Genomic DNA, 24,319 nt, shown 5'->3' with positions numbered 1-24,319 from the left:
CCTTAGTTTCCCTGTCCATGACCCAGGTACCCCCGTGACACTTAGCCATAAGGTTGTTGGGAGGACTGAAGGGCCCATGCACTAGTAGTGCTCCCCAGGGCTGCTGACACACTGCCAGGTGCTCCCGCAGCATGCTGTTGGTAGCGAGCAGGATCCTAATTTCCTTTGTTAGAGGCTCACGCACAGCCACTATTTTTACCATTTAGAGGACACCGAGGTTCCAAGATGCAAAATGATGGACCCAATTTGTGCAGCTATAGATGGGTCTCAGACCAGGCTCAGGGATGGCTCCATGGGGAACCTGGTGCCATGGACGAACGTTCTCTGCTGGGCACTGCCAGCCTGGGCTTTGGCTTTGGCGTTGTGGTTATCTAACACCTTTGACCTTGATTCAGTTCTTTAACCTCCCCCAGCTTTGGTTTCTTGACCCGAGGGATTTTTGTTGTGAGGACCAGAACAAATGCCAGGCTCTCAGGGAAACTATGACGACATGTGTCCTCCAGGTCTGGTTTCAATCTGTGATGAAAATCTCTCGACTTTCCCCCTCCTCACCCACAACCCACAGACTTGGACTTTTCACTGACTTTCTTTCTTTCCTTCTGCCCACGGCTGACTTTCTTTCCCACGGGCTCAGCCTAATGAGTCATCCGTGAGCAAACAGAGTCAAGGGAAAGAGGAAGAAGAGCACTTAGATAATTGAGATTCTGTCTCCTGTGGTACCAAAGAGCTTTGTTTCCAAACCACTGTTGCTATGGAAACCCTTCTTCTCTGCTCTCTATTGGAAAGGAAGGCCAACTTATTCTTAAAACTAATGAAGCTCTCGTGGTAGGAGGCAGCGTGATTATCCTGACCTCGCATAGATGGATGCTTGTTAACAAAGGCCCTGCTTCTCATGTGGAATAAACACAGGTGTCCCTTCCCTCCCTGTGCCCTCCAACAAGGATGGGCTCCCCAGGTGGGCGGGAGGATGTGCCCATCCCTGACGGCCACTCTGGGGCTGTGCTCCGACCCAAGATGTTGAATGGAGTGATCCACATCGTTCCTGCCATCCAGTCAATCTGAGAAATTTTAACTGGGCATTTCAGAAATCAGCCAGTTCAATCCTAGGTTTGTTTCTTGTTTTTCATGTTAAAAAAATCTGAAGGCAAATATATACGGATATCCAGCTTACAATATTCAACAGGAGTTTTCAACTTTACAAAGCAATGTACTTTCAGCAGAAACTTCACTTTGAATGTAGATCTTTGCTTAGGTGAGAAATATGTGGCCAAAGCCTCTCTCAAAATTTGCTTAGGTGAGAAATATGTGGCCAAAGCCTCCCTCTGGGGAGGTAGTTTAGGGTAGAAAGCTGGCTTAGCATATGTGAAGCCCAGGAGCCCTGGATTTAATCCCCGGTAAAACACACACACACACACACACACACACACACACACACACACACACAGAGGTTGGGCATTGGCTTAGAGTTCCTAGTCAAGCACAGGGTCATGAGGGGAAACAGCAGAGGCTCCACAGTGCATGGGGTGCTAAGCTATGATGTTAGGGAGGCTGTGTGCATTCACCGGAGTTTCAACTTCCAATATTTTCAGCTTGTGATGGGTTTACCAGGGCAAAGCCCCCTTCATAAATCAAGGAGAATCTGTAACTTGCTTAAGACCCCACTGCTTACAAGGGACAGAAATGAGGCTGGGTCCCTCCACTCCCAGAGGAGTCAAAAGCCTCTGGAGATTAGTGTGGAGGAGGGGCTAGCACAGGCAGGACAGTGCAACGTGACCTTCCTTGGATACAGGCCCAGGAAAAGTCCAAATTAATTTCCAGGATTAAACCTCTCCAATCAGACCAGCCTGACGGGTGCTGAGCCTCTGTAGCCATTTGCTAGAAGATGTTTTGAAAATCAGGTGAGAGGGTGGGTGCCGAGAGGGAACAGAAAGGTAGGTGCCAGCCTCCAGAATGAAACATTAAGAACATGAGCAAGAGGTATACTCATGGCAGCCCGGTCAGCAAGGGACTTTCATATGCAATTAGAAAAAACCACACCTTTCAATATATTCTTTTTCAGAAATGTACTAGATAATGCTGACACTGGAGTGCTGGTGCCTAGGAAGCTGGATCTGGGGGACTATGCGGGACGGTCACTCATCCCAAGAGTTTATTTCGCATCCTTCTTGGTATACTGGGCCATGAGTTATCAGAGACAGAGCTACGACCAACAGCCCAGCGAGTGCTCAGCAGAGGATCCAGAAATCTCTTCCAAGTAAGCAGAGTTCTGGGGTGGCATTGGGGTCCATCCTGCAGAGCCATGCAAAAGGATGCATTGCAGAAACTCATTACCCAGGGAAACAGGATTCAACACTGAGACCCACATGAAACTGACCAAGCAGGTGCTGTATTCAAAGCTCCTAATCCGGATTAGGTTCCCAGGTTCCCAGCCAGAATTGTCCACAGCCAGTCTGCTGTAGAGATGAACTGCAGAGGGAGTCAGCCAGCACAGGGCGCACCGTTCTCCAGGCCCTCCAGAGTTGGGTCACTGCTCCTGCCCTGGCTGCGGACTTGCCTGTCAGACCCAGGGTCGGTGTGTCTCTGACAGACACCTGTCAGTACTGGAATCTGAGCATAACCAAGAAACCCGACACCAAGACCACCAAATGCATTTCTGCTCATCCTTTGATCTTCCCTGATGACTCTCAAAGGGGTGATGCCCCTCTGTGCATACCCCAGCAGCAGGCTCCTGAGAAACATAAGGACAGCAGCAGAGAGCTTGGGGGTGCCCGCTGATGATCAGGGTCTGCCTAGCTCACTAGCTGTGTGACCCTGTGTAAACTGCGAGCTTCTGGACAACGCTGCTTCTCACTAGGAAGTCACGTGAACTTTCGCCTGGTTTCTGCCCCTGTGTCTGACCTTCCAGGGCAGAGGTGCAGCTACTCTCAGAGCCCATGGGGTGCACAGCCAGGCCAGCACTAGGGGACCTTCGCAGACGTCAAGGAGGACAGAATGGACGGGAGGCCTGGGAGGCCTCTGGCCTCATTCAGGTGGTGTCTCTACAAGCCCCAGACCTTCTGCCTAAACATCTCCCAAGCCCAGTGTCTAATACCTACGGTATTTTTGTAGAAGAAGTAGAGCACCATATTGGCTAGTCGTGAGTAGCACCAATGTCCGTGGACGATTAGGAGTCTTTCCAGGTACCGGAATTTCGGCACTGCGAAATCGCTGGCCATCACTGCCTTGAAAGGGAAGGAATTCCCATTATTGGTGACGTCTCACGAAGCACGAGATCTGTCTTATCTCCCCCGAGCATGAGTCAAAGCATGGAAGGAAAAACCCAGCTTCACACACGTGTGAAGGGTGGCTTTACCGTCCGTTCCTTTGTCATCTCTTTCAATTAAAAACACTCTCACAGACGCTTTTGTTTAGGGATATCAAGTTACAAGTTAATTTAAGGCTTCTGAAGCTAGGTGCATAATTGATGAGTTTTATACATTTTTGCGCTTTTGTTTTTCCACACTGTTCTTTGATTGGCTGCAAACCCAGAGATCCATGGTGTCACCCTGCCCTTCCTCGGCCCTGGGGGACACGCTGCTCCACACCATGCCACCACCTCAATGCCAAGACGAGCCGGAGCTCCGTCTCGGGGGCATCAGAGCTAGATGTTCAGCTCTCCTGGGAGGTGCATTTAGGGCTATTTTCTCTAGACGGATACATAGTTGTTCTACTGTACTTTTTAGGGGAAAATGACGAGAAAAAAGTTTGTTTACGTTCGGCAGAGGCATTTTGTGCTCCTATGTTTACCATCCACAGCTGTGTGAAGCTGTGCGGTAGGTGCGGTGCCCACAGATAGAGGCCAGCTTGGGCCCAGCCCCAGCGTTTCCCCGCCCCTCACCCGCCTTCGTCTCGCCCGAAGCACTGCTGCTGCACATCCCTCTTCCTGCACCGCAAGCTGAGAGGGGAATCTGCATCTGACTCACTGTTGCCTCTGCACAGCGCCCCCTGCAGTGCCACAGACGTGAGCAGCTCAGGAAGCACGCGCTGAGTGAGGGAAGGAAATAACTCATTTTGGCTTTTTCAGCATTGCCTGTTTTCACTATTATCTGTAGTGAAAAGCTGACTAAGGCAGTGCTTGCCAATCTCACGTGCAAAGAAGCTCAACAGATAAATACCTTTTCTATCAAAGACCCAATGTGGGCGCTCGTGTTGGGTTGGAGACCCGGCTGCCCCACCGTTCCTCTCGGCCAGGCAGGAGCACGGCCCCTGGCTGAGGGATCTGTGACTTGAGCACAGGCCCTGCGTGCAGCTGGGTGCTGGTGAACCGTGCAGCTTCCTAAAGGCTGCCTTTGGAGGCTGTGTTATATACGACGCTGCTACCCATTTGTGTTTTGGCTGCTTGGGTTTTTTAGGTGACTATAACCTCATCACCTGCATTTTAGTCCCACAGCTGAGGCCGCACAGGCATCTGGGGTCGGGGCTGAGCCCTGGAGGACCAAGAAGCATGAGCAGGAGCTCCATCCCAGCCCACAGCAAGGCCCTGGCCCATGCAGGGAGCTAGGAGGACAACAGAGACCCCTCGTCTCCTGAGACGCTTCGTTCCCGTGGGCTCACCAGGTCTGCTGCGCTTTTGTTGGAGCCCCGAGCCCCAAGTCCTGAGGTGCAGAGTGGTCATGTCTACTATCCCAGTTCTGATGGAGTTTCCAGAACAGAGGGAGGCTTTACAAAGGCCATGTTGACAGTGGGACAAGCACTGTGTTTGGGGCTAGAGCATGAGGGATGGAAGGCTGGAGAGTTCTCAGGGGTCGGGATTTCTCCTCCGAAGACCGTCTATAGGTCTGCCTTGGAGCCTGGTTAGTCTATTTTCATTTTTTTTCATCTTTATTTTTGTGGCATTGGGAGTTGAACCCAGGGTCCTGAACATGCTGAGCAACGCTCTTCACCAAGGACAGGCATTGTGTCTGACAGTCTCTGCGTCTCCAGATCTGTGCTTGACAACAGTGGGTTCTTGACTAATAGGATGAATGAGTGAAGAATGAAAGAACACACAAAACCTTTTAAGCCCTTCCTGTGTGGACAGGAAGAGGCACCAGGACATGTGCTTGGATATTCTTGACAGCTGGTTCACAAAACCTAAGGTTTCTGACTTCTCAGTTCTGTGCAAACCTCTTCTGTATCTGAGGGGTCTGTGTCTACAGGTGCAAACAAGTTGGGGTGGAAAATTTTGGAGAAAAAGTGTATCTGTAGCGAACATGACAGTAATTCTCCAAACAGCATCATGACTGATCACATAGCACCTACATGCTAAGTACACACTAAGAGTCACCGGTTATGCTGTAGATAGATAGGTGGATATGCCCAGGACATATGCAAATACTGCATCATTTTAAGTAGAAGGCTTACACACTCATGGGCTGTGGTGTCCATGGGGGTCCTGGAACCAATTCCTCTAGACACTGAGGGCTGACTGCACTGTGCTTCCAGCGGGGACCTTCAACCTCGCTGAACTTTACCATCAAATAATAAAATTAGTAAGCCACAGGCCTGGCACACAGCAAGTGCTTAATAAATACTTACTGAATGATTCATCAATACATATCGGATGATGGCCTGATTTTAGAAAAATGCTGAATAAATGGTTCCTAAGGTCTCCATCAAGTTCAAAAACGCTATGATCCAAGCTTGATCCCATGTTGGAAATCACTGCAATATGACCTCCAAAAGCGGAACATTTTTAATTAGCTCCTGTATTCCACCTCTGAAACGTCAAGCACTGACAAGGTGACAGAGGAGCAGCACAGACGAAGCTGCAAGTCTGTCTCACGCCCGTCAAATGGCCACGTCCCACGTTTACAGTGACAGCCGTTCCAGTAGGACCACAGCACCACTGGTGTCGAGGAACAGTAAGCAAAGAGTGCTTCCCGGGGATGAGCCATCAAGAGCCGGGATGCAGGCGATGACTCACCTGCCTCGCTCCCACCCACTGTTCCCCAGAGGTGTACTTGTGCAGACACAGGCAGCCACACATCGCTTGATCCCACGTTGGAAGTCAACACATGTGCAAGTGTTGACTGCACATCGCTTCATAAATATGAGCGTGATTGTCCACCTTACCTTCTCCTACTGGCACAGCAGAACACAAGGATTTGCTGTATTCAAGGCAAAGCCCTGTCGGTGTCACACAGAGCCAGAGCAGGGCCAGGGCAGCTCCATGGCACGGTGGGACAGAAGCCAATCAGTGAGGGCCCCTGGGGCCTCCAGGCCAGCCCGAGTGGTCTTTACCTGCATGCCCTCTTGGCCAGAGATGCCGACGCCTACATCTGCCACCTGGATCATGCTGACATCGTTGGCTCCATCACCTAGAACCAGCAAGGCAGGGCGCACTGCTGAGTGGAGACGTGGAGATCTGCCGGGTGGGCCCGATCGGGTCTTGTTTGGTTCCCAGTGGGCTGGAAAGTGCCCTAGGGAAGTTGGGGGAGGCAGAGCAGCACCCTGGCCGGGAGAACCGCGGTCAGCATGGACCATGGTGGGACGTCTGGGTTGCCGGCCATAGCAGCAGAGGCCCTCCCTGCGGCAGGCTGGGGATGAGCACCTTGCAATCTGTGCCCTCGAGACAGAGCTGGCTCCTACGCAGAGTCCGCAACATGGGTCTGTCCTGGTGGGTACTGTCCCCCCACTCCCGTCATGACCACAGCGACTCAGCTTCTCCAGCCAGGCAGCCAAGGTTACACGGATCCACACCCACAGGAGCCATTTTCTAAACTGAGCGGAGGAGGTCACATTCTGCCCAGCAACCGCAGGGGGCTTTTTGTCCACTGACTACCATCCAGCGCATTCACCACCCCGCACACCTGTCAGCCTTCTGAGCCTGTGATAAAGGAGAACTTCTCCTTACCCTCAGGGCGCTGAGAGACAAATGTTTGTGAAGACAGGGTCAGGGAAAAGCGAGCAGAGACAAAGAGGTCACTGTCACCCTGGGACAGTGACCATTCTTGGGTCTGGGTAGCTGAACAGCGCCAATCACAGAGAACACCCAGGACGGACCAAGGGTCAAAGATGCAAATGCACAAAGTCAGAGTGGGTCAGAACATGGCTCACAGGATGCCTCCTTCCTGGGGTTTTTCTGTTCCTCCCTGGGTTAAGCCCAACACAGGTGATCAGTCAATATTTGTCACACTGAAGCTCTGCAAAGCAATAAAAATCCCTGCAGCTTCCCCAGAGTGTCCCATTCAAATGAGCTATGGCTCACAGCGATGCTTTCTGCAGCACAAACTGCTGGCACTGAGAAACCAGCAGAAGCGCTCCCAGGCGATTCCCTTCCCCTTCTCCTCTGAGAGTCTCTTTTGCTTTTTATTTTTTAAGTACCACACACCGATGGCCATGCGGCAAAGCCAGGCCCTGATGAGGCCGTGGAGACATTGTTTACAGTTCGCGTCTCTCTGGCCTTTCGAGATAGTTCTCGCCCTCGGAGTCCCAGTGCAGGACAGGAGTGCAGGGGGGAGGGGTGTGCAGTGGACACAAACTGCAGACCCCTCAGCTCCTGACTCTCACACTTCAGCAGCCCTGAAGCTCACTCCAGGCACCGGAAAGCAAAGATGGCCCAGGAAGCCTCTCCCAGGAAGGGACAAGCTCATCTCTGCAGGGCCAGGGCCCCCAGCCATCTATGCACTCCTCCTGAATATGGGGTGCCTGGGTAGGTGGGGACACGTCTCCATGACAACCATGCTCAGGCAGGGACCTCCTCACCGCCACGTGCTGGGGCCCAGTACTGGCCTCCTCCACTGTACTGAGTACCCATAATGACAAAGTGGTGCCCCCGTCTCAGTAAGGAGGCACTGCCACACACCTTCTGCAGCAAATGCTGGACTCCTCAGTGAGTGAGGACCCATGACTGTGGGTACGGTCTCTATGGCCAACTTTCAACCAGGTGGAGATCTAATTATAGCTGGTATCGCAGCGTTCACCTCCATCCCAGCCGTCACCAGGAGGTGGCCCTATGGAGTCCCTGAAGTCCCTGAACTTGTACTAGAAACTCACCTGATCTCACCTGATGCAGAAGTGGGTGCAGAGGCTGCCTTAGAAGACAAGTGGTCACCACGTTGCCGCTGAGGAGCGTAGCAGGCTCTCCAGGCCACTATCTTAGGGTAGTTTATCTAATGCGATGCTTGTTTCAGAATGATCAGCAACACTGAGCTGATGAGAAGTGGGAATTCTGGCCATGGCTGACTCAGTCCTTACAACACCATAAAGACACTGACCCCAGGAATCTCTCCAAGGGCCTTTTTTCTAAATTGGGCCAGGCTAATGCCAGCGTATCAGTCCTTCCCTGTGGCTGGGACTTCCTCGGTTGGGCAGGTCTCTACCGTCCTGTCTCCAGGAAACAGCGTAAGCACCACCGGCCTTCCTCGGTTAGCACTGCGCTGTTGGCCTCAGAGCAGGTACCCTACCTGCTACTGTTTTCATGGTTTTCCAAAGTAGGTTTTCTATTTGGAACACACTGCCCATGTTATCACACTGGGTGTGATTTTATACGTGGGGAAAAGGTGAGAAAGGCTTTTTCTGTTTTATGCAGAGCGTGGAAGAGAATCAAAACCCCAGGCTGCCCAGAAGCAGCTGCTGAGCGGGACAACTGCAGGGACAGGCCTCGTCCCCCAAGCCCGGACACTCACCTATGGCCAGGGTCATGGCTTTGAGCTTGCTCCGGACCAGCTTCACCACCATGCTCTTTTGCAGCGGGGTCGAGCGACAGCAGAGCACGGAGCGGCACTGCTTGGCGAGGAAGAGGAATTTGTCCTCCAGGTTCTTCTCCAGGGCGTAGGCCAGGCTCCTCCCGTCGATCACGAGGCTCAGGCTGGGGCCCGAGACAGGGGACTTGGAGGCCGAGCAGAGAGGGAAGAGCCCCACGCTGACGTTGCCTTCGGTCTTCTCAGGGGTGCTGTGGGGGGCCCTGGACTGTGCGTATTGTAGGCACTGTTCGAGCAGGGCTGCGCATGCTTCCTGGGATGGACAGAGGGAAGTTTAACTGGGTCACGTCGCAGAGCCCAGGCACCTGCCTCTGCACCTCTGAGCTGATGCTCTCCGCGGGCGCTGGGTGGGAGTATCCAGCTGCCCAGGGGATAACCCTCTAAAACTGAAGTCCAGCCAGGGAGGATGTTTCTCTACGTAGAGAGAAGACTAGATTTCTCTAAGATCCCCTTGATCACCAGATCCAGGGCCCCAGCTGGGGTGGACGTGCTCCCCTGGGGCGCCGGCTGTGTCATCGCTGCTGCGTTGTGGTTGGTTGGGCTGAAGGAGCCTGGTCAACTGCCTGTCTGCTTCCTGGGGGCCCTGGCCCAACCCTCTGTCTTTCCTATTTAGGTGCCCATGTGGAGCACAGAGCATTTTCAAAGTCTTTGTTGGGGTTTGCTCCTAAGGAAAAGTGATTAGGAGCGGTCTCCCTAAAATCTCCATGCCTACTAGAACGAAAAAGCATAATTAGCAAGGCATTTATTTGGCCATGTCCTTCCAAAACTGTGTGAATTCCTGAGAGAGGAGAAGCTATTGGGGAACCTACACTGGAGATCAGGGTCAGGAGCCAGAGGCCCAGGAGGGGTGACTGTTTTGGGGACAAACAAGCCCTGCAGGAGGATTGATGGCCCTTGGTCCTCTGAGGACCGCGAGCCCACTGGCTTAATGACCGCTGCAGCACGCCAGGGAAATTCAGACATATTCAAGTCCGGCTTACTGAGGACCTTGGAATCCAGAAAACGAAAGGAGACTAGAAAGGAAAGATGAAGGAGACAGTGACTGCCCTCGGGTGAGATGCAGGCAGCTGGGTCACACACTCGCCAAGGTCAGAACAAGTCAGCTGTTACAGGAGGTGGAAAGCGTGCTTCCCCGCAGCTGAGGGGTGCAGGTAACCGAGGCAGCCCGGAAGGGCTGCGGATGTTACTGCAGGAACATCTGGGGTTGCCTGGGGCCCCGACACAGAGCGCTGGCAAGGGAGTTCCAGGCAAGAAGAGGAGACACACCTTGAATGTAGCCACTGTGCCTGACAGAATGCACGGAGCCGCCCCGTATGAGTTGGGAGAAAACGCTCGCATCGGGACTGGGGGGTCTAACGCTTAAGGGCACTGAGCACAGCTCCCACCTGCACTCCGGCAGCCTTGCCGCGGCCCGATGAGTCCAGTGTAGAATTTAGTAAGGAATACTGGATGGATGTCGGTTCATGAATATGCAAATGGACTATGCTCATATAGGAGGCTCACTAGGGAGAAATCAAGTGTGGGCATGGGAAAGCTTGTGCTATTGAAGTTTTCTATAAATCTAAAACCATTTTATATATAAAGTTTATTTTTTAAAGAACTCATTCAGTGGGTTTAGGAGCAAAAAGGAGATGCCAGGGAAAATTAGTGAACGCATACATAGGTCATAAAACATATTCAATTTGGATGGAGAAAAAGATAAAAGCAAACACAACAAAACACAAGGGGAGCTTCCAGGGCCACAAGGTCACACTGAAAGACCTACAATTTGTGGTATCAATCTACCAAAAAAGGAGAAGAAATGCAGAGTGCTTCAGAAATGTTTGAAAAACCAAAACTTCCCAAATTTGGTAAAAGATAAAACCCCACGGCTTTAGCAGATCCTGGATCGTAAATCTGAAGAAAGCCATGCCAAGCAGATCGCAACTGGACTGCCGGAAATGAAAGACAAGGGCAGAGTTCCAACAGGAGCCAGATCAGAACAATCCATTGCCAGGGGTGGTGTCACATGCCTGTCATCGGAGACGGGAGCGAGCAAGCATCGCAGCCGAAGTCGAGGAAGCATGTGAAGGAGACATCTCTGACACGCCAGGGGCTTTCAGCAGGTGAATATGGGCAGACTACAAACACGCTAGCGTCTGCAAAGCCTCCCTGAAACCTGCCTACCGGGGACTCCGCGTTCAGGGTGATGATTTCCTCGTCATGGTCCAGCAGTTTGCAGGCATGGGCGATGTTCACAGCTGTCTCTTGTTTGTCACCAGTGAGAACCCAGATCTGCAGGCCTGCCTGTCGCAGTTTAGAGATGGTTTCAGGGACTCCGTCCTGCAAGCGGTCTTCAATCCCAGTGGCACCTGTTCAAATGCATGTGCAACAATACGAGGGAGCCCTCTCCTCACAGGCCCCCAACCCATGAAGGGTTGCAAACACCACACCCCTCATACACCAAAGTCAGCTGCGGGTGGCACAGCCCCATTGACTGGGACCTCTGCGAGTCTTGGTCCCAGTCCCACCTGCCACTGATTGCCAGGAAGTCCCTCTGGAAGCACGCTTCGATGAGGCACCATTGAGGGACAGTGGCGAGCACTTCTGCTAGCTCTCTGGGAGTGACTCAGGCGTGTGTAGGGGGACAGGGTGAGCCACAGCACATCACTAAGTGAATTTTCAGCACACAGCCTCCATTTTTCCTAACACGAGCTTAACTTAGAACTTTACAGAGAGCTTGGAAATCACAATGGAGGTGGTCAGTATATGGCAGAGGAGAGACTTGTCCATGCTGCTCCAGGCAGGGGCACCCGCACCTACTGAAGAGGACTGAAGAGACAGATTTCCCTCTGAGAAATGAGAGGAAAGCTGCCACCTGGGGGCGAGAGCATTGGTCCAGCAGAGCCAGCAGGACCCCTCCCTCCTGACCTCAGGCCAGCACCAAAGGTGCTTGGTCTTTGGAGTCAAGGTCTTGCTACATTGCCGCAGCTGGCCAGGGATGCCTGGGCTCCAGCCACCTCCCGTCAGCCTCCCCAGTGGCTGGAACTACAGACACGTACTGTGTCTGCAGCCTGGCCGGGTGCTTACGCTGGGTGAGTGCAGAGCTGGGCCAGGAAGTCACATCCCAGTCCCTTAAAATGGACACAGCCGCTTTAGGGGGACATCATTTACTCCACACCCAGGGGTGCTGCTTCTTAAGCTGCTAGGCCTCTGCATCCCAGGCCTCTCATCAGAAGCAGCGGCTGAGGCGAAATGTGACAGGAAGTGTTCATCACACCTGGTGCACATCGCACTATTAAGCATTAGTTACCATTAACCATAAAGGATGCTAGATACACAGATACAGGTACGTAGATGTCCCTGCTCCTCCGCCCAGGGAATGAGGCCCAGTGAATACAGTCCCTCGGCTAAATGAAGAAAGACAAAATTTGTGACACTTCAAGCAGGGCCAGCGGGATCTGACCCACAACTTCCAGGGAGACAAGCAGGTGCACAGCAACATCACGCCAGCTACTTGTGAGGACAGAGCCCAACAGTCCACACATACAAAGACTCAGCTAAGTCACTCACCACTTCAATACATTAACAAATTAAATGCTTTGAACATTCAAGTAAGTGTAAACCTAGCAGGGCATGGTGGTACATGCCTGCCATCCCAGCACTCTGGGAAGCTGAGGCAGGAGGACTGCAAGCTCAACTGGAGGCTGAACAACTTAGTGAGACCTGGTCTCAAAATGAAACATAAGAAAAGGTTTTGGGGTGTAGCTCAGTTAGAAGACTCTAGGTTCAATGCCCTGTATGTTGGGAAGAATAAGTATAACAACCTTCACTGATGACTAAAATTAATTAGTATCCATTAAATGTAAATAGGGCAGAGTAGGAGACAGGAACACATTTTAGCAAAAATGAGACGTTTTCCACTGGTTTTTGTTTTTGTTGTTGTTTTGGGGGTGTGCCGGAAATCGAACTCAGGACCTTGGGCTTGCCAGGCAGGAGCTGTGCCTCGGAGCTCTATCCCCGGCCCGAGCCCATTTTCCTTCATCCCAACTGAAGCTGTGATGTATTCACCAGCTGCACAGTGCAGCAGCTTCTGGAGCACAGCCGGTTCTCCTGGGCTGCCGGGTGGGGAGGGGACCTGGGTGCCCCGTCTATGCCTGGTGGAAGCTTCCAGGGAGGCAGCTGCCACCACCCTTTGGTCTGGCGCACAAGCTCACATGGACACGGCTTCAAAGGAGGTTCCCCTGAGGACCTCCCAGCCTGGGGGACATGGAGCTTCAGGCCGGGCTGCTCCTGAACTGCACCCAGCCAAGACCCTGGGATCCCCCAGCGAGGGATGGGGGTGCGCAGCCACACCGCACCCTGCTCCCAAGCGCGCTCTGCACACCGGCCACGGCTCCGCGCGAGGGGAGCTCGCCAGGAGGTTACCCAGCAAGTGCAGGTTGGTCTCCAGGCGCAGGGCGGACTGGAAGAGGAGCTCCTCGCGGTTGTCCAGGGACGACTCTGCTTCCAAGTGGCCTTGCAGCCAGCAGGCGTATTCCTCTTTGCTCAGGACCTGTGTGGGGCACGCCGGTGAGGCCAAGCACGGAGCAGCGGCCCCCGCAGCCCGCGCGGCCCCCACTCACCCGCTTGGCAATGCACAGCGTGCGCAGGCCCTCCATGGCGTACAGGTTGAGGAAGCTCTGCGTCTTGCTGCGGATCTTCTTCTGGTGCCGCCCTCTGGCCTCCTCTGGGGTGGAGGAGAAGCGGAGGGCAGGACGGCTGAGCACAGGGCCAGCGACCCGCCTCGCGCCTGCTTACCGCATCTAAGCCCGGCGCGCAGCTCCGCACCATGCGCAGAGTAAACATCAGCTTTTTTTTTAAAAAAGAACTCATCCAAACACACATTTTTGGCTGTTTCTAAGATCTTCAGCTGAAACAAGAAGCTCCAAAGAGGAAAAGCTCATCACAAATGGCACGGCTGTCTTGGGTGTAGCCTCTTAAATACAGGCGCACACTCCTCCTCTGCTTATGAAAAGTCCTGCTTAACAGAAAGTGCAGTTTCTCTCCCGCGCACACACTTGTTGGTAGTGCTGACAGACTATCCAAACACTGTACCGATACAGTAACTTACATTGTGAAAACACTGTAAAAAATGTAAGCAACTTACGTTGTAAAAACAGTTTATTTGAATTTCAAGCTTCACTTGTATTTTACTTTGTTTTGCTAAGTCTGGCGACCGAGTTCCGAGCCCCTGGCTTCAGCTGGCTCCTGCCCCAAGTGCACCCTGATGAGCAGAGGTGGAAAAGCTCCCCTCCCCGACACTCTGCAGCCCCAGGCACCCGCTCTTTCTACCTTTGTGTATTAGGGTAAAAGCCGGGCTGGGCACCGGCATGCGTGAGGCTGAGTTTACTCAAGGGAAAGCCGCGGGTTTCTGGGCTGCCTCGCGGGTCCTGGGAGGGGGTAGTGCTGCCACACCCCTTCGGGGAGCCACGGTGCTGTCTGCCCTCAAGTGCTGCCCAGAAACCCTGCATAAAAGGCTCAGCTCCTCGCCTGCAGGGCGAGAAGTGCAGCCTCTCGGGGACAGGCCTGGCGGGAGTCACTGAGGACGAGCGTGCCCCGCAAGGGGACGGAGGGGCCCCGGCCCTCCTCTTTTCCTTTTTTGCTCCTGGCCGCGAGGAGAGCAGTTTGTTTTACTGTGCTGTCCCGCCTGACAGGCATCCTTGTTTCCAACCCAAAACAACAGGGCCAGCAGAAGCCTCCAAACCACAGCATCAGGTTACTATACTATGGAGGTACAGTCTCCAGAGTTACTGCTAAGAGTCTGTGTGTTTTATATTTGAGGTTTTCTACTCATTTAAAAAATGCACTGGCAAAGCTGGCGTGTCATGCCTGTAATCCCAGCACTGGGGAGGCTGAGGCAGGAGGATTGCTGCGAGTTTGAGCCCAGCCTGGGCTACGAAGTGAGTTCAAGGCCAGGCTGATCTGCATAGTGAGATCCTGTCTCAAAAAGACAAAAAACAGAAGCACTAGCAGAGCGTATGGGTGCAACACCTGCCGTGGCCCCCTGGGGGGAATGGTGCTAGGCTCTGGACCGAAGGTCCCGTCTGTGGCACTGGGATTACAGAGAGAAGGACGGGTGGGCGATAAAGTGTTCCCTGGAGCCGTCACAGAGGTCGCAAGGGCCTGTCCAGTGCAGGGTTTGCAGCAGGTGACACCCAGGGCTGCTTCCTTCCAGGAGATCGCAAGCAGCAAAGCTGCAGGGGTCGGCAGCACAGCCCCGAGGGCCTCTCCCACTGCCAGCTGCACCCTCGCCTGCACCCTGACCCTGACCCCAGAGGTGAGACTCACCCCTCGGCCCCCTGAGCACCGAAGACAGGGTAACCAGGCTTCTGTCATGAGTGTGACTACTCTTCCTCCCGTTCAGGAGCATCTCCAGCTCCTTTGCTGCCTGAAGTTCCTCAACCTCATTGTAATTCAAAAGTAATCAACAGCCCAGCATGGAGCTGCCCAGCACGGCGTCAGGACCCGAGGCCACCAGCCCCCCTCTTCCCAGTCCCCGGCAATAGCTGAGAACCACAGCCTGGACCTCAAAGCTGCCCCAAGGCCAGAAGGCAGGAAGGAGCCTTCCAGAACTTCTGACCTGAGGTTCTCAGCCTCCACCCTTGGATGGAAAACCCCATGTTCCCCAGGTAATTTCCCCCCAGTGTTGGGGAGAAGGTGGGGTGCGAGGTCCAGGCCAAGGGCACTGGAGCGCAAACGCTTTCCACTGTGATGCAGACCCGGTGACGATCTGACGTGCAACACGAAGAAAAAGGACAGACGGCCCTCACTGCGCCCAAAGGTCTGGGTGGGAGATTTCTGGGGTGCAGACGGGCGGGGGGGAGAGGCACCTGAGGAACAGGGCAGCAGCAGGTCCATGACCACCGAGTCAGCACCCTTGGTGTAGACGTTGATCTCATCGGTGAGTGGGTGTCGGATCACCACGGACATCCTCTTGCGGATGGAGTCGAAGCCCAGCGTGTGCAGCAGCTCAAAGGTGAGCCTGCCCAGGTGGGGCAGCTCCACGGACACCTGGTCAGGGAGCCGGTCCACCAGCGCACAGCTGTAGGCCCTGGCGGCGTAGACCAGCGCCGCCTCATCGGGGCTCTCGGCCTCGTACCGCAGCTCCCGCTCCTGGCCTGGCTCCGGCTTCTGCTCCGGGGCCCAGCTCTCAGCCTGGCTGCTGTAGCCGTTGCTGGCGATGGACGGAGTGGGCTGGCTGAGCCTCTCCTCCAGCTTGAGAAACACGCTGTCGCTGGAGAGGCTGGACAGGAAGCTGGGCCCCGACTTGTGGCTGGGCTTGCTGGCGGCCAGGCCGCCGGTGCTGCTGCACACGGAGGTCAGGCGGCTGGGCGTGAACCTCCGAAGGAAGTCTTCTATGGTCTTCACCGGGGACTTGAGCTCGAACCTCACCCTCACCTGCTGGAAGAGCAGTCAGACGAAAGGGAGGCAATCACAGCTGCTCGTTTGGCCTAAAAGGCTCAGAGAAGTGGACCCCATGGCCTGGCCTAAAAGTGGGTGCCTTTTTACCCCTCTTAAAATGCCACTCGAAAGACTGGCTTCACATTCTCTTGGAGCAGACTGGTGGAGACCCTGCCAGCCAGATGCGGGACATTAAGGCAGCCCAAGCGCACGGCTGCGCGGGGCCGGCTGTACAAGCCTGTGGCCTGGGGACCCGTCTCCTGGGGCCCACCAGGGCCCTGGGGCCGCAGCAGGCAGGGGCGGCAGCTGCTGTCAGAGAGACCGCAGGGACCGCCTTGTTCACCCCAATCGTCCGCCGATGGCTCCTCAGTGCGCACAGGGCGAGGCTGACGGGAGGCTGGGAAGGCGGGCGGGGCTGGGGCACACGTCCACCTTGCCGCACCCACGTGCCAGCACCCTGTCCCGCCGTCTGCACCCCAGCCCCTCTCGCCCTCTCCCCTGTGTGTCTCTGGGACCTTGGGGCTTGGGGATGCCACCCCCAGGGGTGCCTCTTCTGCCCTGCCAGGCGGGGAGGAGCTCTAAAGGCAGGCGGGCCCTCCTGAATTCGCCGCCCACCCAGACCAGGCCCTGGCTGGCCACTCTCTGGCCCTCCCGTCCCAGTTCAGGTGTCACAGGCAGTCCGTCCTCTCCCCCTTGGGCTCCTCCAGGCGAGCACCCACTCCAGCCTGGGGACTGTCACTGCACAACCCCCACACCCTGCTGCAGCCCCGACACCCGAGAGGCCTGCCGGGCGGCTCCCCGCAGGAAGCGGAGCCCGCACTCTTGGAGGGCGCCAGCGGTCCCGGGCGTTACGGCTCGGGGCCTTCGCAACTTGCCTTTTGTCGCGGCTGGTCAGGGGACGTGACCACCACTGCGTTGCAGACAGTGAGTGCGATGAAGAAATCGAAGACGTCTGACAGCTCAGGCGAGAGGTGGGCCAGGGGCTGCTCCTGATGCCTCGAGAGTGCCAGGCACCTGTCACACTCGCTGACCTTTTCCAGCAGTTTCGGGTCGGGCGTGATGTCTTTCTCCTGGGAGGGAAAACGCGCACTTGCTGGTGAGGCTGCCCCAGCACCTGCCGAGCGCCCAGGGGCTGAACTGCGTAGGGAGCCTTGATTTTATTCCATGGCATAAACAGAACCTCACCTCACACATGCACATATCACTTCACAACTGTACACTGTCTGCAATTTTAACGGCAGAAAATATTATCATACGTGGAAAAAATGCATATATGCTGACATATAATATATACACATTTCTTATAAAATGTCTAAGACACACTATTATAAAATAATATGGATCAATCTCAAAAAATTCAACAAATCCGTATCACACCATTCCACAAAACATCTACTTTGTTGTTGTTGTTTTTTGTTTGATTTTTTGAGACAGGGTTTTGCTATGCAGTTCAGGCTGGCCTTGAACTCAGTATGTAGCCCAAGCTGATCTCGAACTCGTGGTGATCCTCCTGCCTCTGCCTCCCGAGTGCTGGGATTACAGGCGTGCGCCACCACGTCCCGCTGAACACCTCCTTTTGAGAATCACAGCTCTGCATTTCCTTGCAGCTTCTTTTGGTTTATATTTAAATTTTACAGAATCAAAATATTTTATATGCCCATTGGCAGTTTCCATTTCCCCAAAACGCATTATATTTCTGAACTTTTCTGTGGATTTAAGAATTCAGATGGACATATTGTAATTTTTCTGATCATCTATTACTGGATCCCAAACTGCTTTACCATTCTGCTGATACATGGGTAAGCTTCTCTGTAGAGCAATCGCTGACTGAATCACTAAAGCAGCAGGTCGGAAAGCAGGACTCCTTAGACCCTACTGCGGAAGGCTGTGAGGAAGCCTTCTCCCAGCGCGGCTCCCGCCTGCCCCCGGCCTCCTTCCCCTGCCCTGTGGAACCCACTGGTGGTGTCCGGAACTCCTCGTCACCTCTGCTGAAACAGCAGCTCCCGTAGGGTCCAGAAGGACCTGAGTGAATGAGGAGGCCGCCCAGGGAGGGCTTTGTCCTGCAGAGATTTCAGAAATGGAAGCATCTTTCAGTTTGCCTCTAACAGCTGGACCTTTCTTGTCTGAAGATAGTGGCCTGTCCACACAGGCAGAGCAAGGAAGAATAGTTTCACGGGATTTGGGCCCATCTAACTAAAACCTTTGCACAGGACCCAGAGCACCAAGGGGGTTTGGCTTTGCATTTTCACAGCCGTCACCTTGTCCTCATGTTTTACTTGTGTCACTTGGCAGGACATGCGTCCTCTCCGTCACCCTTTCCGGGCGGCTTACCTGGCACCCGCCCAGCCAGACGCTGTGGCAAAGAGTCCTGCGTACTGGGTTGCAAAGGACATGACCGTGGCGGGACGCTGTTGGCCAAGACGCTTCTGCCAGCACAGCAAGTGCAGCTCTCCAGCAGGAGCTTACTGCAGCTGCTGAGTGCAGACACTGCCGAGGAAGGACACAGCCGCGGGAGGGCGGCGCGAGGCGGCGTGCCCTGCGCACACTCACCATGGGGCTGCTGAAGGCCGTGTGCCTGGACAGCATGCTGGCCCTCTTGGCCTCGGCCCGGCTGCCCGAACGCCGCTGGGACTTGGTGCTCTGGGTCCGGTGCACGATCCGAACGCTCTGGTGGCTTCCGATGCTGCCGCGCTGAGACCACGATCCCCCCTTGGGCACCACCTCCTCCTCCTCCGAGTCCGCTTCCTGGTACCTGGCCAGACGCTGGGCTGTGGGGACGGAGGCAGAGTCAGATGTCATGGGCACAGGCTGGGCCCGTGGCAGATACAGGGCACTTTCCGTTTTGTGGACTAGGATTAAGCCAGAGCCTTTGCACTGAGCTACATCCCCACCTCCTTTTAAAATTGTTTACGTCGAGACAGGGTCTTGCTAAGTTGCTAAGGCTGAGCTCTCCTGTGTCCTTCCTGTCCCAGCCTCTCAGCGTGCTGAGGTTACGGGCATGTACCACCACACCCAGCTTGCAGGGCATTTTGCATCCCACCAGGTTTCTGGGGTGGGGGTCCCTCGGAGCACTCTAACGGCAAGGACACAATTAACGGGAATGTCCGCCGGCAGAGGGCTAAAAGGCACTTTTGTTGATCCACGTCCTTGGTCAACCTGAGGATGTGCTCAACTCCATTTCACAGATGAGAAGACTGAGTCTCTTCTCAGCACTCCAGGGTCTGGGGAGGTCACAGATGCAGGGACACAGAATGAAGGAGGGACCAAGGGGTGCAAGAGCTGGGTGCACACAGTGGGACTCAGGGATCTGTCCATCACAGCAGTGTGTGTGTGGGGGTGCTTGTTCGCCTGGGCCCTTGAGGCAGATGAGGAGGTATCACATGTCTGCGTTTCTAAGGGCGACGCGCAGGACCTCAGACTCGGGGGAGGGTGCTGGAGGGCAAGGCCAGCGCCAGCACCGTTTCCTGCACCTGGTGTGGACCCAGCCCGCGAAATTTGAGAGGATCCCGATGCGATCCTGCAGTTGGACCCTAGGGGGCGCTGCCCATCCCGGTTCCCACAGCCCGGCGCTGAGCGCTGGAGAAGGGGTTTAAGCTGAGCCTGTGCTGCTGTCCCCGGCTCACTGAAGGCTCTTCGCACATGCTCCCGGCTTCCTTCAGGACTACGGTGAGGACGACTCACTCGCAGCAAGCATTCAACCAGAATTTCAAGTACAGCCGCAGCCCCAGGTGGGGGCACACGTGTCCCAGCGTCTTAGCAGACCTTCCTTCGTGCTGAGAAAATCAGGAACGAGGAGTGGACGCCGCCTGCCCACTGCCATGGGCGGAGCACTGCTCAGCACCACGATTCCAGGAGCGACCCCTCTCCCGGACGTCGGGCGACAGAGGCCTCAGGAGGAAGCAACTGGCTGGCGGCGAGAATGAAGCCCGGATGCGGGACCCAGTCCAGGTCCTCGCCTGCGAGTTAGGAGCCCGAGCACCTCCCCGGCCCGTGGCCTCTGGATGTCAGAGCTCAGGGTAGCCGCCCCTCGGGGCCGAGCCGAGGCTGTGGGGCCAGGCCCACGGCCGCTGCTGGTGTTTGGCGGTGGCTGGTAGTGTCTGAGCCAGGTGGACGCAGGGTTGCCTTCTAGGTCCTCGGGGAGGATGAGGCGGAGGGGACACCCAGCCCTGGACGCATATAGTCAGCTGCACGGGCTGTCAGGTCACAAGGTCAGAGAAAGGGACCCGGCGGTGTCTGTGGCCGGTCCTGCTATGTGAACAGCGGCAAACCTATCTGAGCTCACTCACCAGCGAGCAGACAGGGCATAGGTCGCAGGGTTGGCTGGCAGGGAGCCGCTCTGCCCAGCGCCTGTTGCCTGCTGCCCTGGGCACTTGGGTACATCCTGCTGCTGAGATGCAGGTTGCTCCCAACTCACCAAAAACCCTCTCCTGCGTCTTCTGCAGGCGACAGAACCCTCCGGTTCTACGACGGGCATTTCAGCCAGGTGTGACTCTTCCCCATGGAGCCTCAGGTCCCAACTTTGTTACCATGTGGAAACAGTACTGCTAATATTATTTTTGACTGACAAAACTGGCGCTATACATTTTCGGCTAGGATGCGATGTTTTGACACATGTTCGTAATGTGGCATGATTAAATCAAAGCAACGCACACATCCGCCGCCTGGCCTATCCATCATTTTTCATGATGAGACACCTGAAGTTCTCTTAGTTATTCTGAAATACTGATACATCATCACTGAACATGTACACTCACTGTACTGCGCAAAAGATTGCAAAACTACTCTTGCCCACTGGAAATTGGGTGGAAGGAGGCAGGGTGGGCGGCAGGGAGAGGGCAGGGCGGTCAGATGATCTTTGCTGCTCTTAAAGGAGGAAGAGTCCTGGCAGCCTCATCTGGAGGTGAAGGGACCCCAAAACAACAGTGCTGTGCAGAGTCCCTTTCCACGGTGTCCTCTCATGGCTGAGGTAGGGGCAGCTGCCTCTACTCACACCCTGGCCTGCTAAGCTGCAGCTGCCCCGAGCCTGCCTTCAGAGGAGGGAGGCAGCAGAGCATAAGGAACGGGGAGCAGGGCAGAGGGGCCGCCCCAACAACCAGAAGTTGGGCCATTCATTTCGCGGCTGCAGACGCTGCTCCCAGGGAAAGACCGCAGCGTGGAGCTAGGACGCCCTTCTGAGAGCTGTCAGCTGATGACAGAAAGACCGACGGGTGACAACGGAACCTTCTCTGCCCTTCGGTGTGGCAGGAGGAAGCGACTGTGCCTGGGCAGTGAGGTCCCCCGGGCGGCCGTGCCTGCTGCTGCACGTGGCTGGCGGAACGCGAGCGCGGAAGCAGACGCCCACCACGCCAGGCCCTGCGGTGAGCCCGGCGACGTCAGCCTGGCCTATAAATAGCGGCAGGCTTTCGGTTCCTGAGGTGCTGTGACAGTCACGCCACACCTTTATGCTCCCCTGAAAGGCAGCCATCCTGGCAGCGTGTGCGGTGTGTGTGTGTGTGTGTGCGCGTGTGTGTGTGCACGCACGCACCTCTATGTGCGGCTTTGGACACAGCGACCACTCTCCAGTCCAGCCAGCCCGGAAGCCCCATCCCCAGACTCACCATTGGCATCGTGAGAATATTCCACCCCGGACACAGTGCACCTTCGGAAAACCATCTTGTTCTCGGTTAAAGTGCCGGTTTTATCCGAGAAGATGTACTGAATCTGCCCGAGGTCCTCCGTGATGTTCAGAGCTCGGCACTGCAGCTGGGAGTCTGTCTCCTCATCGTACAAGTCTATGTCCTGGTTAATGAAGTACACTTGGCACACTTTGACGATCTCAATGGAGACGTACAAGGAAATTGGGATCAAAACCTAGGAGACATAAAGCACAGCGCGTGAGCGGCTGTGCCGCCCGGGAGCCGCACAATCAGTCCATCCACTGAGATGACAAATGACCACAGGCACAAGGAGGCAGGGCTGTACCGTACCTTTAAGAGGTTAAAGAGGGTGGTTTAGAGTCACTACCGGAAAAGGACAAGAATACTGGCAGAGAGTTTAAACTAGGAGAGCACAGGGTGCAACTGCGGAGCGGGTGTCCACTCTCGTGTCTGGAAGTGTGACCAAGGCTTGGATAGAAGCAAGTGCTTTCATGTGACCAAGCTGTGCAGGAGAAAGGCTAGGAAAGGGAGACAGAAGAGAAAAAACAGGGCAAGTCAGAGTCCTTGTAAGCAAAGCCACCTCAAACCACAGCAGCGCTTGACCCCCCAGGCCCCCCAGGCTCCCCAGGCCCCAGGGACGCGGTGGCCCTTCTCCTGAGGACACACCCTCACGGCTCAGGGACAGCTGCGAGGGAAAGAGCCAGTCTGGCGTTGAAGGACCGCTTCCACGATTTTGTACGTTATAAAGCAAAGGGAAGAAAGCTTTGAGAAAGATATTCACTATGATGTCTTGAGAACTGAAGACCAGCTTCCTTAAAATCGATGTTTGTTTATTTTGTAGTCGCAGTACTGAATTAACGTTTCCGAGCCTAGAATATCATATGCAGGCAAACTGGGTTCTCCTGGTATCTTGATTATGTTAATGAACACCAAGTATTACCCTCACTCAAGGCTAGAACAAAATTTGCATTTATAAAAAAGACTAATTTGGAAAGCTAAGTAAGGCTGTTTCCTGCTGAAGCACAGATGTCAAGAGCCTGCGTAACTTCTCTCGCAGGCAAAGCCACGCGCGCGTGTGCTCTGGACATTCCCTGTGTTCTCAGAAAGGCTGGTGGTGATGCTCCCAGCCCCTCCCAGCTCCCTGGAGCTCTGGGACCACCCGACTCTTTCACAGACCTTTGTGGGCATCAGCTGGTGACTGGGGGTTACATAACAGTAAGAGCCACTACTGACAGCTACCGTGTGATGCCTGATATTGAACCCCAGAGCGGAGAAAGCACATTAGCGGGAAGACGGCTGGCTCGGAAGGCAGCCGTTTGGAGGTAAGCTGACGGCCCGCTCCCAACTTGGATTTTTAGTTCTTACAATAGACCACAGCTACGTAACGCGCTCACAGTAGGGAAAGCTAGGGGAGGGAGGTATGTGAACTCTTTGTAGTAGTCTCCAAAACTTTTCTGCAAGTCATAAAATTATTTTGAAACAACGGTTCCTTAAGTAACCGAGGCTAGGAATACAGCTTTGTGCGGGGACACTTGCTTACCATGTGTGTGAGGCCCCGGGATTGATCCCCAGCACCACACACACAACGATATGTGAAGGGAAAAACGGCTAATGGAATGATAACCAAAACTAAACCTAAAACCATCAAGAACCTTAAGGAAAGCAAAGGAGAATTTTAACTTGAAAATCACCCAAGGAAAAACCCTATAGATAGTGAAGGAAGGGGAGTAAAAAGCCAACACATCCGGCAGATATATTTGTGGTCCTCCCCGATGCGAAGTTCTTAGCAGAGTGCGATGCGTTTCAAGTTCTCCTGAGGAAAGTCCAGCACTTAGCCCAGGGCAGTGAGTGCTGTTACCTGCAGGACTATTATCATTGTCAGGAATGAGTACACTGCAGCTGTGACCGGTGACAAGGAGCTGCCGTCAGACTCGGGGACGTCGAACAGTGCTTTCTTTTCTTGGTAGCGCCGCACCCACAGTCCGTGTCCTGCAGGAGCATCGAGGGACAAACATCATTCGTTGGCTAGGAAAATAAGAACGCTGCTAGCGTAAACTAAGACAGTCATCAGGGTTATCACTGGCCACAGAAGGCTTGGTTTATGAGCCTACCTTGCCACACAGGAAACTGACAGCGCACGGGACTCTTGGGACCCATGACCAGGCTCCTGGAAGAGGCTGAACTTGGGCTTCTCTGCACACCGAGAGTTCCCCAGTGTTGGTGCAAAGTGGCATGCTGGTCACAAAGCAGGACCGGGCATGGCAGAGGGTGAGGCCCCAGAGAGAATTCCTAACTTGTGTCTCCCAAGTGCCCAGTCTTATGCTGCTTCGTGCAGGCACGCTGAGTTCTGGGTATAGCCCACAAACGTCCCTTCTCAGAGATCCATACTCATGCATGAGAGACCTGAGTTCTACGCACAGATTCTATGCACGTTACTGAATGATAACAGAAGCCTTTGCATAGTACGTTTTTTATCCCTGAGCTCTGAGATCGTGTCACACTGCCCAGTGCTGGATGACAAGCTGAGCTGGGACAAAG

General features: G+C 54.6%; 1 protein-coding gene across 1 annotated transcript in view; it reads right to left on the bottom strand.

Moving 5' to 3' along the window:
- The window catches only part of Atp10a (ATPase, class V, type 10A), a gene marked incomplete at its 5' end in the record, with an annotated part of 120,228 nt that overhangs the window by 5,780 nt on the left and 90,129 nt on the right, over window positions 1–24,319 (bottom strand). The window contains 11 exon segments of the mRNA XM_005410422.2: window positions 3,096–3,221; window positions 6,262–6,338; window positions 8,649–8,976; window positions 10,890–11,074; window positions 13,131–13,257; window positions 13,328–13,431; window positions 15,575–16,142; window positions 17,021–17,215; window positions 18,696–18,913; window positions 21,743–21,995; window positions 23,640–23,770. Of these exon segments, the coding sequence (XP_005410479.2) occupies window positions 3,096–3,221; window positions 6,262–6,338; window positions 8,649–8,976; window positions 10,890–11,074; window positions 13,131–13,257; window positions 13,328–13,431; window positions 15,575–16,142; window positions 17,021–17,215; window positions 18,696–18,913; window positions 21,743–21,995; window positions 23,640–23,770 (2,312 nt within the window).

The sequence above is a fragment of the Chinchilla lanigera genome, unplaced genomic scaffold (genome assembly GCF_000276665.1).
Source record: "Chinchilla lanigera isolate Chin_1 unplaced genomic scaffold, ChiLan1.0 scaffold00132, whole genome shotgun sequence".
NCBI classification, from domain to species: domain Eukaryota; kingdom Metazoa; phylum Chordata; class Mammalia; order Rodentia; family Chinchillidae; genus Chinchilla; species Chinchilla lanigera.
The sequence above is the reverse complement of the archived record's forward strand: the minus strand, read 5'-3'. Positions and strand labels throughout refer to the sequence as shown.